The 18,168-nt window shown below is 37.2% G+C and overlaps 1 protein-coding gene across 1 annotated transcript in view; it reads left to right on the top strand.

Annotated features, from left to right (window-relative positions):
- The window catches only part of CSMD1 (CUB and Sushi multiple domains 1), a 1,828,277-nt gene that overhangs the window by 523,911 nt on the left and 1,286,198 nt on the right, over positions 1–18,168 (top strand). The window contains exon 3 of the mRNA XM_057537433.1: positions 15,688–15,800. Coding sequence (XP_057393416.1) covers positions 15,688–15,800 — 113 coding nt within the window. The remainder of the gene's footprint in view (positions 1–15,687; positions 15,801–18,168) is intronic.

Below are 18,168 nucleotides of genomic sequence, written 5' to 3'. Positions count from 1 at the left end.
TGGTTTGTTTTGTTGAGAGATCAAAGTTAGGCTTTGTTTTGTTTTTTGACTGTGTTTGCCATTCCAACATAGAATGCCTAAAAGGATTCTTCTGGAGAGAAGCCATCCCATTAATTTTTCTATCATTAAGCATCCCATAGCATATCGTGTTGAATGACCTGGAGGAAAAAGTACGGGAGCTCAGGCACAGTGACCCAGGGTGTCGTGAAAAGCAGGGTATGGAACTGGAGAAGCACATTTCCTGTTCGTGCCTGGATCCCAGCCGTGCAGCTTATTTAATAAACCAGGCAATTAACCTCTACAAGCAGGAGAGGTTGGCAGCATCATTACACACTAACAAAGCGAGTTCTAACACAAGGTAGATTTTTAAAAATATCCTTATTCAAATAAGAACTAATTTTCTCCTGTAGTAAGAAGACGCTTTGCATGTGAAACCTTAAATGTCCCCAAAAGCCAATTTTCGTAAGACAGTGACACCTTGAAATCTAATTCTCTCAATTTTTTGTCACCTCTGTTCCTTCTACTAAAATGAGGAAATATATTTACTTAAATGGGATGTGTTAGTTTTGGTCTTAACACCTGGAATGATCAATCTTTGGATGATCTTGACTGCATCCTGTATTTTAACAAGCTGCTCTGTATGATGTAAATTCACTTTGTTCTTCGTGATAGAAAAAGTGGAGTCGTAGATGGTGGTGTGTGGGATTCAACCCTAGGAATATAGACTTTGGTTAAAATTCCAGTCGCTTGCCGTGAAATCTGCATCTGACACATCCCTTGATTTCAGGGCTTCACGATTTACATCGCTTGCAAGAGGAACTGTAGAATCACACACCAGCCCTGATGGGGGTCTGGCCAAGGATCGTGTTACCTTGCTTAGTTTAGCTGTCATCTGGTGGGACTTCTTTTAGCCCATGGCCGAGACTGCTCTCCTCCAAGCGGACATACCCCGCCCACAGCACATCCCCCCCTGCCTGTCCCCAGCATCTGGGTCCCATCATTGGGATCAGCTCCACGTGTGTCTCCTGCTAAAACATGACTCTCCCCGCAGGGAAGCAGCAAGCTGGCTTTCATTAGGCGCTTGTGCTGTGCAGTGAATCACTCACTGATACAATTAGTTTCCGGATATTGACGTACGAGGCTGAAGGCTTCGTGTTCCAAGGGGAGAACATGAGAGCGATGGGTGATGTCCCTGGAAGTCGAAGGAGGGGGGAGGACTAAGGATTCACGCCCAAAGGAGGAATTTCAAAGATTTTTGTGGCAGCCTGTGATTAGGTTAGCAAAATATATGAACTCCAGACCTGCATGGTGACCACCTGCCGGGGTCATCGCACTCCTGAGGCTTCATGTTCTGGTCTCATAATTAAAATAAAGCCTCAACGCTTCACAGTCCTGCATCTTATGTGTCTCATAATAACTGTGACAGAATTGGGACTTCCCTGGTGGCGCAGTGGTGAAGAATCCGCCTGCCAATGCAGGGGGACACGGGTTCAATCCCAGGTCTGGGGAGATCCCACATGCCGCGGAGCAACTAAGCCCGTGAGCCACACCTACTGAGCCTGCGCTCTAGAGCCCACGAGCCACAACTACTGAGCCATGTGCTGCAACCACTGAAGCCTGCGTGCCTAGAGCCCATGCTCAGTAACAAGAGAAGCCACCACAATGAGAAGCCCGCGCACCGCAACGAGGAGTAGCCCCCGCTCGCCGCAACTAGAGAAAGCCCGCGCGCTGCAATGAAGACCCAACGCAGCCAAAAATAAAACAAAATGAAAAAATGAAAAAAATAAAATAATTGTGCCAAAATTAGGTGTAATCATTTACGGAGATGTAGGTCAGTTAAGGAAGTTATTGATAAGATTTTTTCCCAAGAAACTCAGTGACTGACGTACTTGTGCATCAGTTTACATTCTCTGTTCAAGTTCTATTATCTTTTTTTTTGAACAATAATGTATCAGTAGTATCACTAATACTTTAAAAAGCTCCAAGGGATAAAAGCGGGGGGGTGGTGGTGGTGGTGGTGTGATGAATTGGGAGACTGGGATTGACATGTATACACTGATATGTAAAACATGGATAACTAATAAGAACCTGCAAATAAATAAAAAAGTCATAAAAATAAATAAATGAAAAAACCCTCCTATTCCTCCTTATTTCGTACACCTACTGTTGGTTGGCTGTCTTTGCACACCACCAGTGTATCTTATAGAAGACTATCTAAAATTAGACTTGGTTCAACACTATAGTGTTCTCAAATTTCTCCAGGAATAGAAGAATGTGTGAAAAATATGAATGATTAGAATACGTAAATTTTTCGATGGGAGATGATTGGTTTTAATCTGTTGCCTTCTTTTGGCATGTGGAGTCATAGGATAACAGAAACCAGGTTTTTCTTGAGGAAATAGACGTATTTCATTCTTGCCATTGTGTCACCATCTCTATACCCTTCCAAACAGGAGTGAGAGTAAATCAGATCAGACAGGTGACCTCCAGCTTCCTCCTTCATCTCTGTTCAGTGGAAATGTTTGATGTGTCTTGATGACCATAACACACATTGTTTGCTCCTTTTTTCTGTTTCAGTACATTCAGGGTTCTTCTTAAACACATGGTCTCAGGATTTGGTGGGTTTTCCTTTTGTCATTTATTACTTTGACTTGGTTTGTGGGATATGTGGGGACATCACCGTGATGGGGTCATGAGGAACATGGGTGACTTGGAAAATGCACTTGTGCTGCCAGATATTCAAATTTGGTGTTTCTAGATCCATATAATTATAAATTCCTCATCCTTATTTATGAAGGGATTAAAGCTGCTAATTCTGAGATGTGGAGAGAAAATAAGATCACTTCTTTATGCCTCCTATCAAAAACCTAAGTTCCACCCATGTTCATGTTTCATCCTGTCTCTTTCCCATCCTCCCAACTTTGGTCAAACAGCCAAAAAAACTGTTGCTTCACTTGTGTGTTTCAAGCTTCCATCCATTTCCCCTTTTTCCAGGTCCTCTAAAGTTCTACCTTGTGAAAGAGAAAGGGAAATGTATGCAAATTTTAAACTCTATCTGTAAATTCATAAGGGTGCAGGGCGTAAATAGGCTTTTTCAATCAAAAGATGAGAATTTTATACATTCACATGCCAGGGGCGTGACTGGGAATGAGAAAAATAATTAGCTCTTTCGGACTAGGGCAGATTTGGGCATAAAGAACATGAGACATATTCTTTTCCTTATAGCAAAACAAAGCCAAGAGAAAAGAATTGGCTTTATTAAATTTGCCGTTTACGGTTCTCGAGATGTGCATGTGAACACGTCCATGGCAGGTATCCTTCGAGGAAGCTCAGGGCTGCAAGGGGAGCGGGTCAGTGACCCATCGTTGTGGTGTCCCCTTGGGCTGTGCATGCTCAATGGCCAGCCTGTGAACTGGGCAGGGATTTGCCTCCAGTGTCTTTCCTGTTCCTGGTTCAGAGCTTGGTTCTTTTATCATTCATTGACGTAATGATTTCATTTCAACAATTGGATTAATTGTCTATACATACCACTGTGTCATCAAGCCCAAATTACTGATTATTTACCCATCGGTTTGGCCCAGTATAGTTTTAGGTCCTTTATGGCCCCAGTTTGAAATCCCTTGTTAGTTTCCGGGGGTTAAGAACACAGGCTCAAGAGAGATTCCTGGGTTTGAATCTTGACTCTGATACTCACCACCTTTGTGGTCTTAGGTAAGTCAATGAAGGTCTCTGAGGCTTAGTTTCCTCTCCCACAAAACAGGGTGTTATTTTAAGGATTTCATGAGCATGTGGTATAGACAATCTCTGAACAGTGACAGGCAGCTGGCAAAATGCCCATGGGGTCAGCTGGTGTTAGAGTCGGTGTGCGTGTTAGAACCCAAGTCTAGGAAAGCAACTGGTCATGAACTCTTGAGTGACATATAATAATGATCACTCGTTCATCGTCAGGGCTAGAATCCTACAGCCAGACTTTGGGATGCATTATCGAACCCTCCTTGTCTCCAGCCTCTGTCCTGAGGAACAGCTGCGTGTAGGACACAGATAAGGTCCCTTGTGTGAGTTAACTTTTCTCTGATAAGCCATTTGATGAAATTCTTGAATTCGCGTTTTGTTTTCCCAAGTCTCTTAAAATAATTGCTAGTCATGTTTATAAAATGCATATATTTTAACAAGGGTTTTTTATGCTCTTTTAATTACACGTAAATTTCTTTTCCTACTAGCCAGCATTTCTGGATTCCCCTAATGCCTGTGTCTATTCTTGTTTGTGAACTTTACCAAAGCCCTTAAGATATTTTTACAGCCCTCTGAGAACACACTGGCAGTCATGAAGATGTGTGTAAATGTGGATTATCTTCACCGCCTTAAAAAAAATACCGTTTATTTGAAATAATTCTCCTTTACCCAACTGTTACATAGTACTTAAATATTTTTAAGTATATATAGCTTTATTAATTTGCCCAATTAAATAACATTGCTAATTGTCCCAGTACCTTCTCTAGCCTGTGAACTCAGTAAGCATGGCTGCGTTTCTAGTATGCACCAGACTCGTGGAAAGCCCTTGGTTTCAAAATTGTTGGAAGAGGAGATTCCTCATTTTTGTGTTGGGACACACAGATTCTTTTATTTCTCTCCTCCTCCTATCTCTTCCTCCTTTTCAGTTGCCTCTGATTTTTACCCAGACAGAGTCACTCTACAGAGTTTCAATAGGAGAGTCAGGAGAATGTTAGGTTGCAGCTAGTGTGGGCTGTCAGTCAGGAGTTATAAAGTGTAAGTGAGGAGCGATCATTCCATGTTGAGTTTCGTCTGTCTCTCTCTCTAGATATCTTTCTCCTTTCTACTTCAATGTGTGTGTTCGTGTGTATGTGTAGATGGTCCCTGACTCAAGAGTTTTTGACTTGCTAGTGGTAGGAAAGCCATATGCATTCACTAGAAGCCGTACTCTGAGGTTTGAATTGCGATCTGTCTCAGGTTGGCGCTATGCGGTCCCATCTCTCTCGTGATGCTGGGCAGAGACAGACACAGCTCCTGGTGAGCCGTGCGATCAGGAGGGTGAAAAAAGGATGCACTGAAAACCACTGTGTTTTGTACTTCCAGTACAGTGTTTAATAAGTGACATGAGATATTCTGCACTATTTTTTTATAATGTAGGCTTTGTGTCAGATGAATTTTGCCCAACCGTAGGCTAATGTAAGTGATCTGAGCCCCACGTGTAAGGTAGGCTAGGACAAACTGATGTCCCTTAGGTTAAGTGTGTTAAATGCATTTTTTACTTAAAGCCATCATAAGTTGAAAATATCTTATCAGGATGTAACCCATTATAAGTTGAGGAGAATCTGTAATTCTAAATACAGAGTTTCCACCTGACTACCTAACTACTGGATTCAGGTTTCAGTTTTTATAGAAGAAGTTAGATTCACAATTAAGAAGGAAATCTCAATTTAAAAATATACTTTGTCAGAGCACAGTGAAATAAATAAATTTGCATATCATTTCAGGTCTTTGAAATACTTTCTCAACATGATTGAGCCCTGAAATAAACTCTAGGGGTCTTTGCCTAATCCCTTTGCTTGCCGATGAAGAAATCATTTAGGGCCTTGCCTTGTTTATCATAGCTGTGCTGAAATTTAGATGAGCATTAAATATCCTAACCCTCAGATGAGAAAGTAAAGCAGAAAGCCTTTGAGTTATTCTAAAGTAGCACAGGGCTTATGTCAAATCTTAACATGGAAAAGTGGCATACCTGGGGGAAAAAAGATTGAAAAGAGATCTTGATAGAAAAATCCTACTAATGGATTTTGCACTAGAAAGACAATTTCTGGATCCTTATCACTCAGGTGGAGATGAAGTTGATAGCCCAGAAGGCTCAAGAGCAGAGGAAGAGAATGTTGGAGTTAAAGTACTTACAATCATACTTAGGAGTGGAAAATGCTGTTACTATGTTAGTGTCATTTATAAATGATGCTGTTTCTATTGTCATAATAGTCACACCGAGAGGATGCTATTTCATGCTTGGGGGCAAAATCTGCTTAGATTTTTGTTTCTGATAATGTATCATAGACACTGTAATTATGAAATCACTTTCTCAAAATAGCTTGATGCATTGATAGGAAAAGAGGATCAGTGGATTAAGTCTTGGCAAATTTGTTTAGAATGTAATTTGGGAAAAATTCATTTTTATGACAGAGTAGTGTTTAGCTGAGAGTGAATTCCGTTAGGAGGAAACTTTTATTTAGCACAAACTAAGATAGGCCAAGTATACTAAATCACCGTAACTGAGTGCAGTTCCTCTCAGGATTCTGGGGAGAAGTAAACTATGTACAGACCATGATATGAGCAATGATATGTTTAAGGAAAATAAGATGTTTTTTATGATGTTAGCCTCTTAGGAAGGAAGGGTGTAAGTTAAAGCAAAGGCAATGGTTTAATTGCTATATATACATATATAACAATACTAAAATATATGCAATATATATAGCAATATTAATACTAATATTAATATTAGTGACAGTGCTACTAGAAATCTCATGACGTTCTCAAAATTTAACCAAAGATACTCATGTAAGAGAGACTTAACCCTTTTAGAGGGCAAATAGCCATCTGCCTCTCACACAAAATCTTGATAAGAAAGTTCAAGACTTGTTAGTCAACTATGTTTTGTTTTGTTTTTTTCCCTCCAAGGTTTTCAGTTCTTGTTTTTAAGAGCTCTGTCCAATTACGTACATACATATCAGTCTTCACAGATGTGAAAAAAGCCCTAACACTTCTGGAGTATGTATATTGTTTTAAAACAACTTGGCATGGACATTATTATTAAATGAATCACAGGTAAAATTTTGAGCTTACTATAGGAAAAAGACGTCGTCACATTTGTATGTATCTGTACATCCACAGAGACGTAGATAGAAATGCAGATATCTACTGGGCATAGGAACTTTTTATTCCTGAAATTAGCATGGAAAACCATGTCAAAACGGTACCAGTAAATCATTTAGGTTTTCCTTCTGCGTTCCTACTCACAAGGCAGATAACAAACTACCTAGAGTGACTCTTTAATTCCTAGTAAGCACTAGACAATAGGAAAAGATGCCTTGACTTGTAGACTTAAGGCATCTGTCTTACTACAAGATGTCCTGATTTTTCTTTGTATAAAGTTGATTACTTCCCTTGTATAACTTGTGGTTAAGTGAACAGAGTACAACTGAACATGAAATCCTTTCTTAGGCTTTTGTCAATGTGCAATTTTACCAAATGTTTTACCTCTAGACTTTTTTGGTCTAATAATTGCAACCTAGAATTGTTGGGAACTCAGTGTAGGGCTAAAATAGTGTAATAAAACCAAATGACTACATCACATTCTTCTTGTTAAATCAAACCAGACTCAAACAGATGTGATAAGAGCTTTGGGAAGGGGAAAACAGGCAGTACAGTACAGACATATCACATCTGCATTTGTAATTGTTTAATATTAAAAAAAGACTTATAGTTTTAACTTTTTAATAAAAACAATGAAGACTTCAAGTATAGTAGCTTCAAATATCTTTGCTGCTGGGCCAATCATAGGACATACTAAAATTTTTTGAAAATAGAAATTTAAAGAAAGTATAAAGTATTTAACTTTGGCTTTGCCCAAGAGAAGTTAAATGAAGCTCTCACAGAGTTTAAAATCCAAACGTTCTTTTTAGCAGTGGAACTATGCAACAGTTTAAATAAATGTAATGTATATAAATATATCATGGTAAAAATCTACCATTGAAATTGATACTGTAAGTAGGTTTATAACTTTTATATTAATTGTTATGAATGATATGTTGAACAGAATAGAAAAATAAATAAATGAAATAGGTACTATTTTCATTTAGGAGTACACCTCTCTTGAATGGAGTTATAACTTCCTCATTAATTTATGTGAAATAAACTGTGCTCACACCAGTCTTGTTTCCGCTGACCTTTTCACTCAATTTCTTATTTTTTCTCCAGCCTCACCACTTCTAATACTCAAGATTATTGCATTGGTATCAGCAATTTGAGTATCTTGAGTGATACACAATATTTTTGATATATTTCTAAGTGCAATTCATTCTAGTAATTTCTTGAGAGATGGAAGAAGAATAAATTTGTTCGATTCTGAAACTCATGTTTCTACCGAGTGAACAAGCACTGAGAATATAGAAGGGCTGCCCCACATCGTCCTTACTTTATTTAATAATCACTCATCTTTGACAGGCTGTATCATTTACCCAGATCGCAGGATGTGAGAGGGGAATTGCTTTCTCCCAGTAGAAAATATAGTAAATGAGATTCTATCAGACAACAGGCAGGCAGCTAGAAAAGGACAGACAGAGGTAGGGGTGTGTATGTGTGTGTGTGGGGAGAGAGAGAGAGGTTTGGACCTTTGCTACCTATACTTTTCTTCTTTTTTTTTTTTGCTGAGAGTGAAATGTTTCTATCACTTTTCTCATACCCATTCCCTTTTCTAATCATTTTCTTTCTCTTCCCACAAATGATTCAATGATGGTGTCAGGTGAAAACCCAATGCTTTGAATAGGATGCTAGGATTGTTTTCAACAGTGACAACCATGTTTCTGAGTTGCACTCTAGGAAGAAGTAGGTCAAATGTGCGTATGTTGTAGGTGATATTGGGTTTGATAGAAATGGGGAGGGGAAAGCAGAGTTAATTTTCTTTCTTTCTTGTTTTCATTGACTTGCCACTGTGTGAATACCATGATGAGTTATATCTAGAGATAAAGTGGCTTACAAAGATCTAAAGATACATGGATGGAAGCAAGATAAAATTCTGAAGGAATGCAAATTACAGAATCTGCAACGAGGCTACTATAAAAATTCACACGTTGCTTAGGGAAGGCCAGAAATTTGGTTCGAAATTTTCTTTTAGTCAACACTAAGCAACTTAAACAGCTCCATGATTTACTAGGTGTTAAAAATAAACTGGTTGTCCCGAAGAACATATGTTTCCTGAAGGAAGATAACACTGAAATTTATCCCCAGGGTCCTCATGCAAAGGATACGAATGATGTACCACAGAGATAATCAGCAGCGTACATCCTCATCAGCATATTTGCAGAGAGACTGAAGAGTGAGTTCCTCACTGGTCATTGTTCAGATTCCTCACTCTCAGCTGGTGTGATGGGTAATGGCTATAAACATTGGAACCACAAATTTAGCTCTTGACGGTCTCAATGATTAACTGAATCAACTCTCCTACCCCCCTCAACCAACACTGGGCTTCATTCTTTCGTGCTCAAATATGAATGAGTGCATTCCATTTCAGCGATTTAAAGCAGATCACTTGTACATATTTTATCTACCATTGTGCATGTTGAACTTCCCCAAACTTCCAAACAGTAGTCATATAACATTGTTTTTACAACTCTTAGTATGTTGTTACTTTTTTTCTGAGATAATAGTTTGACTCGTCCCTTCCTATTCATGATTCCTTTTAAAGTTCATTAAAGAAAACATGAATGTGTGTTTATTTTAAAGTGCTACCATATTATTTGATATCTAAACTTATGGTAATAAATATTAAAACTTCAAAATGGACTACACTAAATAATCAACATTTTTTTGTTCAATTATGTTTTGAATCTAATGAGAGAATGTTTTATTATTAAATACTGTGTTTTTGTACTAATTTGATGATTTTAATCTGTATATATTTTCTTGAGTGCCTCCATCCAAAGCCCTCCAGTCTTTTTATTAAATTTTTAAATTTGAGATAATCATAGATTTACATGCAGCTGTCTTTACCCAGTTTCTTGAAAGATAACATCTTACAAAACGGTAGTAGAGGGACACTGCCAGGATACCGACATTGAAACTGTCGAGACACAGAACGTAAGATTCCCTCATGTGGTCCTTTTATGGCCACGCCCACCTCCCTCCTGTCCCAACTCCCTGCTTAACTACTGGCTACAAATAACCTGTTCTCCTTTTCAGTAAGTTTGTCATTTCAAGAATGTTAAAGTCATACAGTATGTAATCTATTTCGGATTGACTTTTTTCCCACTCTGCATAACTCTCTGGAGAGTCACCCAGGTGTTATAAATCAATAGTTCATTTCTCTTTATTTTTGAGTAATAGTAGTACATGGTATAGATGTTCCACAGTTTATATATCACTCACCTCTTGAGGGATATATGAGTTATTTCCAGTTTTTGATTATTAAGTGTATGTTTATGTGTATATATATGTGTACATATATATATTCATATATATTCTAGTACAGGTTTTTTTTTTAATTTTTAAATTTATTATTTATTTATTATTTTTATTTTTGGCTGCGTTGGGTCTTCGTTTCTGTGCGAGGGCTTTCTCCAGTTGCGGCGAGTGGGGGCCACTCTTCATCGCGGTGCGCGGGCCTCTCACTATCACGGCCTCTCTTGTTGCGGAGCAGAGGCTCCAGACGCTCAGGCTCAGTAGTTGTGGCTCACGGGCCCAGTTGCTCCGCGGCATGTGGGATCTTCCCAGACCAGGGCTCGAACCCGTGTCCCCTGCATTGTCAGGCAGATTCTCAACCACTGCGCCACCAGGGAAGCCCGTAGTACAGGTTTTGTGTGAGCATAAATCTTCATTTCTCTGGGGTAAATATTGCCCAGGAGAATACTTGCTTGGTCATCTGATAATTGCATGTTTAATTTTTTAAGAAACTGTCAAACTGTTTTCCAAAGTGGTTCTGCCCACTAGCGATATATGAGCAATCCATTTTCTCCACATTCTAGCCAGTGTTTGGTATTGTCACTGTTTTTCATTTTAGCCATTCTGAATAGGTGTGTATATTCTGTTTTTCATTTTAGCCATTCTGAATAGGTGTGTATATCACTACAATAGGAGTGATATTTCTTTGTGGTTTTAATTTGCATTTCCCAAATGACTGATGGTGTTGAACATCTTTTCATGTGCTTATTTGCCATCTGTATATCCTTTTAGATGAAACGACATTTTGTTTTTTGCCTGTTTTCTAATTACATTATTTGTTCTTTTGCTGTTGAGTCTTTAAAGATTTTTTTATATATTCTAGACACATGTCCTTGTCAGATACGTGGTTTGCAGATATTTTTTAGCAGTCTGTAGCATGTCTTTTCATTTCTTAACTGGGTCTTTCACAGAGCAAATGGTTTTAATGTTTATCACTTTTTTCTTTTATGGATTGTGCTTTTGGTGTCCAGTCTAGGAACTCTTTGGCTAGTCCAAGATCCTAAAGATTTTCCCCTATGATTTCTCCTAAAAGTTGTATATTTTTACATTTTATGTTTATGTCTGTGATCCCATATTGAGTTAATTATTCTATAGGGTGTCAGACTTTGGTCTAGGCTCTTTTTTGGTTGTTTTTGCCTGTGGACGTCCAGTTGTTCAAGCACCGTTTGTTGAAAGGCTTTCTTTGCTCCACCGAGTTGCCTTTACACCTTTTCAAAAATTATTTGGGCATATTTACATGAGTCTGTTTCTGAGTTATCTGTTTTGATATACTGATGGATTGGTCTGTCCGTCTGCCAGTACCACATGGATTTGGTTACTGTAGCTACAAAATAAGTGTTGAAAACAGGTGTACTGATTCCTCCTATTTTATCCTTTTTCAAAATTGTTTAAGCCATTCTTTTTTTTTTTTTTTTGGCTTTCCATTTAAATTTTAGAAGAATCTTGGCTGTGTCTAAAAAAAGTCTTGCTGAGATTTTGACAGAAATTGTCTTAAACCTACATATAAGTCTGAGGAGAATGGACATTTTTTTTTTTTTCCACACACACACACACTGTATTTTATTTTTATAAGAGATAAATAGACTGACACCAAGCATTGTACATGGATGACCACAACAAAAGCAACAATGATTGCAATTACCAAACATGAAACACACTCATACTATGTCATAATATTGACAAGAATGGACATCTTTACAGTGTTGAGTCTTCCAGTCTATTAACGTGGTATATTGCTCTATTTAATTTTTTATTCATTTCTTTCTTCAGCATTATAGGGTTTTCAGGACACAGTTTTGTACCTGTTATATCTAAGTGTTCTTTTGGCGATTGTAAATGGCATTGTATCTTTAATTTTGGTGTCCACATGTTCAGTGCTAGCATGTATAAATAAAACTGAATTTTGTATGTTCATTGTGTATCCTGGGCAGTTGCTAATTTCAAGTATTAACTCAAGTTTTCTTGTAGATTCCTTGGCATAATCTATGTAGCTAATTGTGCAAGTAGAGTCGATTTTATTTTTTCCTTTCTGATCCGTATGCATTTATTTCTTTTACTTGGCTTATGGCACTGGCTAGATCCTCTGGCATAATGTTGAATAAAAGTGGTGAAACCATACCTTTTTGCCTGTTCTTAGTCTTAGGGGGAAGCATTCAGTCTTCCCCCAATAAGTATAATGTTAGATGTAGGTTGTTGTTTTTTTTGTTTTTTTTTTTTTTTTACAGGTACTCACTGTCAAGTTGGGGATGTTTTCCTCCATTCGTATTTTATTGAAAGTTTTTCTCATGATTGGATGCTTAAATTAGTCAAATGCTTTTTCCTACATAGAATATTACAGTCCTGTGATTTTATTCTGTGGCTTGTTATTATGGCAGATTACGTTGATTGATTTTCAAATACTGAACTGTGTTTACATTCCTGGAATAAACACCCCTTGGCCTTATTGAATAACTGTTATCTATTGCTTACTTCTATTTTCTCTTATTCTGTTAAGGACTCTTACATCTGTATTTATGAGGGATATTTGTCTGTTTCTTTCTTTCTTTCTTTTTTTTTTTTTGGTGCTGCCTTTGTCCGTCTTTGGTAGCAGGGTGTCTTAGCTTGGTCTGCACAACAAAATACCATAGATTGGGTGGCTTAAACAACAGAACTGTATTTTCTCACATGTTTGGAGGCTAAAAATCTGATATTAGGGTGTAGTATGGTCAAGTTCTCGTGAAGACTCTCCTCCTGGTTCGTAGACCCCTGTCTTCTGGGTGTGCGAGCACATGGCCTTTCCTTAGTGCACGCGTGTGGCAGGGTCGGAGGAAAGGGAAGAGACAGAGCGAGTTCTTTCTCTTCTTTGTCCTCTTCCTATAAGGCCACCAGTCCTGTTGGATTAGCATCCCATCCTTATGAATTTAGTTCCTCTTAATTACCTCCTAAAAGCCTTATTTATGGTTATTAAAGGGGAAACCTGGGGGAAAGTGATAAATTAGGAGATTGAGATGAACATATATACATTACTGTACATAAAATGGATATCTAGTACCTACAGTATAGCACAGGGAACTCTACTCAATATTCTGTAATAACCTGTATGAGAAAATAATCTGAAAAAGAATGGAGATATAGATAGATAGATAGATAGATAGATAGATCCATATCCATATCTACAAATAAACTGATTCACTTTGCTGTACACCTGAAACTAACACAACATTGTAAATCAACCATATGCCAATGAAAACTGAAAAAATAAAGAAATGACAAACACAGTTACATTGGGGGTTAGGGCTTCACGATGCAAATTTTGGAAGCAACAATTCAGTCCATAGCACAGAGTAATAATAGCGCCATAAAATGAGTAAGGAAGTGTTTTATCCACTTCTGTTTTCTGGAAGAGATTGCGTAAAATTGTTAATTCTTTACATGTTTGGTAGATGTCTCGGTGCATTTAGGTAAATGCCTTAGTATGTATAACAGATACCATAGACTGGGTGGCTTATAAAAAACAAAAACCTCTCTCGTGTGGTTCTTGAGACTGGGAAGTCCAAGGTCAAGGTGCCCGCTGTTTCAGTGTCTGCTGAAGGCCCGCTTCCTGTTCAGAGACAGTTTCTTCTTGTTGTGTCCTCACATGGCAGAAGGGGCGAGAGAGCTCTCTGGAGTCGCTTTTATAAGGATACTGTGCCCTCATGATCTAATTACCACCCAAAGGCCCCACTCCAAATACCATCATGATGGGAATTAGATTTCAACATATGACTTTGGGGTGACACAGACATTCAGTCTATGGCAGAAGAATTCTTCTGTAAAACCACCTGGGCCTGGACTTTTCTTTCAGGGGAGTTTTAATAGTTATAGTGTAACTATTCAATGTTACATTACATTAACATTTACATTACATTACATTAAATGTAATGTAAATGTTATTCACATTTTCTGTTTCATCGAGTAAGTTGTGGTCATTCGTTGTGTGTGTGTGTTTTAAGGAAGTAAGCAATTTCAGTTTTGTCAAATTTATGGGTGTAGTTTTTAGAGCATTTTTTCCATACCTGTGGGGTCTCTAGTAATATTTGCTATTTTATTCCTGTTATTAGATATTTATCTAATCCCCCTCTTTATTCTTATCCCTATTCTTATCTCTATTTATTCTTATCCCCCTCTTTTTTTTTTTTGGTCATTTCTGCTACATGTGTTAATTTTGTTGATCTTTTCCAAGAATTAGGCTTTGTTTCATTGCTTTCCCATTTTCATTTCCATTGATTTTGGCATTTATCTGTAATTTCTTGCCTTCTTGCTTTAGGTTTATTTTACTCTCCCTTTTCTAAGCTCTTGAAATGGGAACTTGGATTACACATATGAGAATTTTCCTCTTTCCTAATGTATGTTTTCAGTGCTGTTAACTTCCCCCTCAGCACTGCTTAGCTGAGTCCTACAGATTTTGGTATCTTGTGTTTATATTTCATTCAGTTTAATGTACTTTAAAAAATTTCCCTTGAGACTTCTTTGATCCATGGATTATTTAGAAGTGTGTGTTTGCTGGTTGACAATTGTCCTGTCATTTTTCTCTTATTAGTTTCTGGTTTGATTCTGCAACTACAGTGGTTGTAATTAGGCCTTTAATACCATAGACTTACTGGCAAGACAGAGTTTCTCCCCCTGGAAATGAATGTTCAGGTTGATTTTTTTCTTTTTTTTGAGTCAGAAGTTTGTGTTCAGACTACACTAAACCATGCAACTGTAGACAAACTATTTAATTAGTAAACTTGAGGTAAGATATAAATTGAAGCATCTCTTTAACCTTTAGAAAAGCTATTTGTTTGTAAAGTATTATATTTTACATATTATTATACTAGTTCACTCCTTCAGAGTTCTTTCTCATCATTAAGATTTCTTAATATATCCCAACCTAGTTATAATTGAAACACATATCTTAAAATCCAAAAGATTTGTCTTGAAAACCAAATATCAAAATCAATTCATTTGACCTGAGCTCAAGGTAGTGATTGATTTTTATTTCTGACGTTGTGACTAGGATTTGTTTTCTTTTCAAGAGAAACCGATTTATTGGGGGGTGGGAAGATAGTAAGAATAAGCACATTAATGATGAGTTGTGACAGCACACTATCTAATAATTTAAGAGAAAAATAAACTCAAAAGCACATGCAGTGTTACATTGTTTCGCACAGCAGGTGTAAGGATGACTGCATTGCTGTAAGTTCTGTGCGCTCTCTTTAGACAATGGTGTATTGTACATGTCCTTCAAGAAAAAAATCTTTTCAAAAAGTGTTTAAATAAGCAAACTCTGGTCCTTGAAAATGCTTCATTTCAATTACCTGGCAACACCTGGTGTATGGATCACGTAATTGTTCAGTGACTTATGTCAAATAAACAGGCCACAGTGGAAAGAGGAATTGAATGACTTCATCAAATAAGCTTCAATAACAAGTTCACGCTTTTTGACTGTATTCACCTCTTTTTGAAATTTAGGTTGTCGGGATTTCAGCTCCCTTCCTGCATCGTCAGCACCGGCTCCATCCTTACTCTGTGGTTCACAACAGACTTCGCCGTGAGTGCCCAGGGATTCAAAGCCCTGTATGAAGGTAGGATGCTCGTTGTGCACTGCGCACACCCACTGTCCAGATGACCTCACACTGAAGATTTTCATGCAAACAGAAGCTGCTATTTCAGAGGTGGTTTAATGGTGCAAACATTTGACTTGTGTGCTTTGATGATGGGAGAACACTATTTACTACAATGGCCCAACATTCTAGCACAAAACGTGTGTTGACAATTTTCCTTTACTGGTAGAACTTTTTGATTGGAAGAGTGGTTTTTCTTTTGACATGTGGTAGAGAAGTTTTGAGAATTTAGAATACTAATTGATAGAGCGCCTTTTCTGTGAAGAATTAATTCTTAAGGCAGACATGTTTTCTTAAAATTATTGTTGGACAGTAATACTCAGAGTTGGTGCTTAGGTAAAGGGAATTCCGTTGCGTGAGTTTTGGTTGACAAAGTGGAAACTTTTAATGGAGAAAATGATTTCAGTTTTACTGTTAGGAGCTTGCAAGGCATCAGGAGTGAGTTTTGTTTTGTTTTTGTTTTTTGGTGTTTTCGGATTTTGTGCCAAGGTGCCCTTAGGGTCTTGCTGTCATTGGTGACTGTTTGGGGCAGAAATTTTAAGAAGATAAAAGAGAGTTCAACCTTTGATAGAGGGAATAATACAGATGATCACTTTAAGTATTCAGTTTTAAGAAATTGCACTACTAATACTGTAAGTGTAAATGCTGAGGTCTCTTTAGTCTTGTTTCACATAGATATTTTAAATTTTCTTTCATGTGTAACACAAAATCTTTTATTTTTAACATAGACTCTGAAGCCCATGAATTGAAAAGGACTGTGGGTAAGGGATAGCCCAATCCCTATTTACAACACACACTGTTCACTTAACGAGCCTTTCTGGGTTCAGTCACATCTGTGTATGTTCTTCTTTGGAGTGTTCCGTACACTTGGGCAAAATCATTCTTCGTGGAAAGATAAAATCTACATGTGCTTTGTGCAACTGAACTTAACTACTATGCAATTATCAGAAAATACAAGGGTAGAATGTCTTCTTTGCACAGTAAAATAAACAGAGCAATTTATCCTTTTATTTAAAGTCTTGTGTGGAATGATGCTTAGTATTGTATACTATTCTGACTCCAATTCTTCCAGGCCACTGCGTTTATATATAAACCTGCATCAGTGGCCTGAAAGGGTAACTCATCTTTAAGTATATTACTGATTACCAGGGGATAATTTAATCTTTGGAAGAGTAACAGGCTAGTTTAAGATTAATGGGTGCTATTATCTTTCAGATTTGCTTGTATCTACCACTATCCTGTATACCCTAACTTCACATAATTTCTTTTTCGCTTAACATTACAAAAGTGTTTCTAAAGCCATCTGTACTAGGTACTGTGAAACAGAACTTGTCCAATCAGCATATATGGTATTTGCTCGGAAGGTAGATAATGCTTCAACATTTTAGAAACCTTGGCAATTTTCCTCCCCTTTCTGACAAAGTTGATCCTTGTATATCATGTTTTGTTAAATTTCGTAAGGTAAATGTTGCAGAAACTCTACTGATGCTGGGAGATTGCCAGATGAATAATTCTACTGAATCTTTCTGGGCTATTGTTGTTGGTGTTAGTGGTTGTCAGCATGGTAAAATAAAAAATGATTGAGATTTTTCTCTGTTGGGAAAATGTTTATGAATTATTAACAAAATTGGGAAAATGACAGAAAAGTGAACAAGGTCATGAGTTCAATGTATTTTTTCAAATGTTGATGTGTGAAGATGCAGTTTTTTGAAATTTGTGTTTTAAATAGTGACATTACAATATAGTCTGATATTTACAAGTTAATACAAGTCATTATTTTGAAAGAAAAAACTATTAAAATAAAAAGTACTTTGTCAGCAAAACAGAAATTGTATAAAATATTCAATATCTTTATTTGTAAAATAGTTATCAATTAGATTAAAGGTCTACTGAGAAAATAAATTTGTACTATCTGGAGAAATAAAGTTAAATAGTCTAAACAGAAGATTAAAGACTAGAGAATTTATCTAGAAGAGACTAAAGCTTTCACTGTAGGTATCAACTGATTTATCAATAGTATCAGTTCTCACAGGGAATTTAGACATAATTGTAACTTACCAATGTAATGGTCTTGGGGAAAAGTGAGATTTTTATTGAGCAGTGTATAAAATATGTAAATACACTTATTCAGATAAAATATTAAGCAGAAGCAGTGATAATAGTCAGAAAAATGTCTAAAGTCGTTTTGTAACCAGAACATTGAATCCCATTGGTTTTTATATTGGCAAGACTCCATCAAGTTATTAATATAAGCCAAATAATATAATAAAACGTCCACGTCTTATCCAAGACCTCTAAAGAGAATTTAATTTAAAAATGTAATACTAGG

The sequence above is a fragment of the Balaenoptera acutorostrata genome, chromosome 21, assembly GCF_949987535.1.
Source record: "Balaenoptera acutorostrata chromosome 21, mBalAcu1.1, whole genome shotgun sequence".
Lineage (NCBI taxonomy): Eukaryota > Metazoa > Chordata > Mammalia > Artiodactyla > Balaenopteridae > Balaenoptera > Balaenoptera acutorostrata.
Note: the sequence above shows the minus strand (reverse complement) of the source record. Positions and strands in the feature narration are given on the sequence as shown.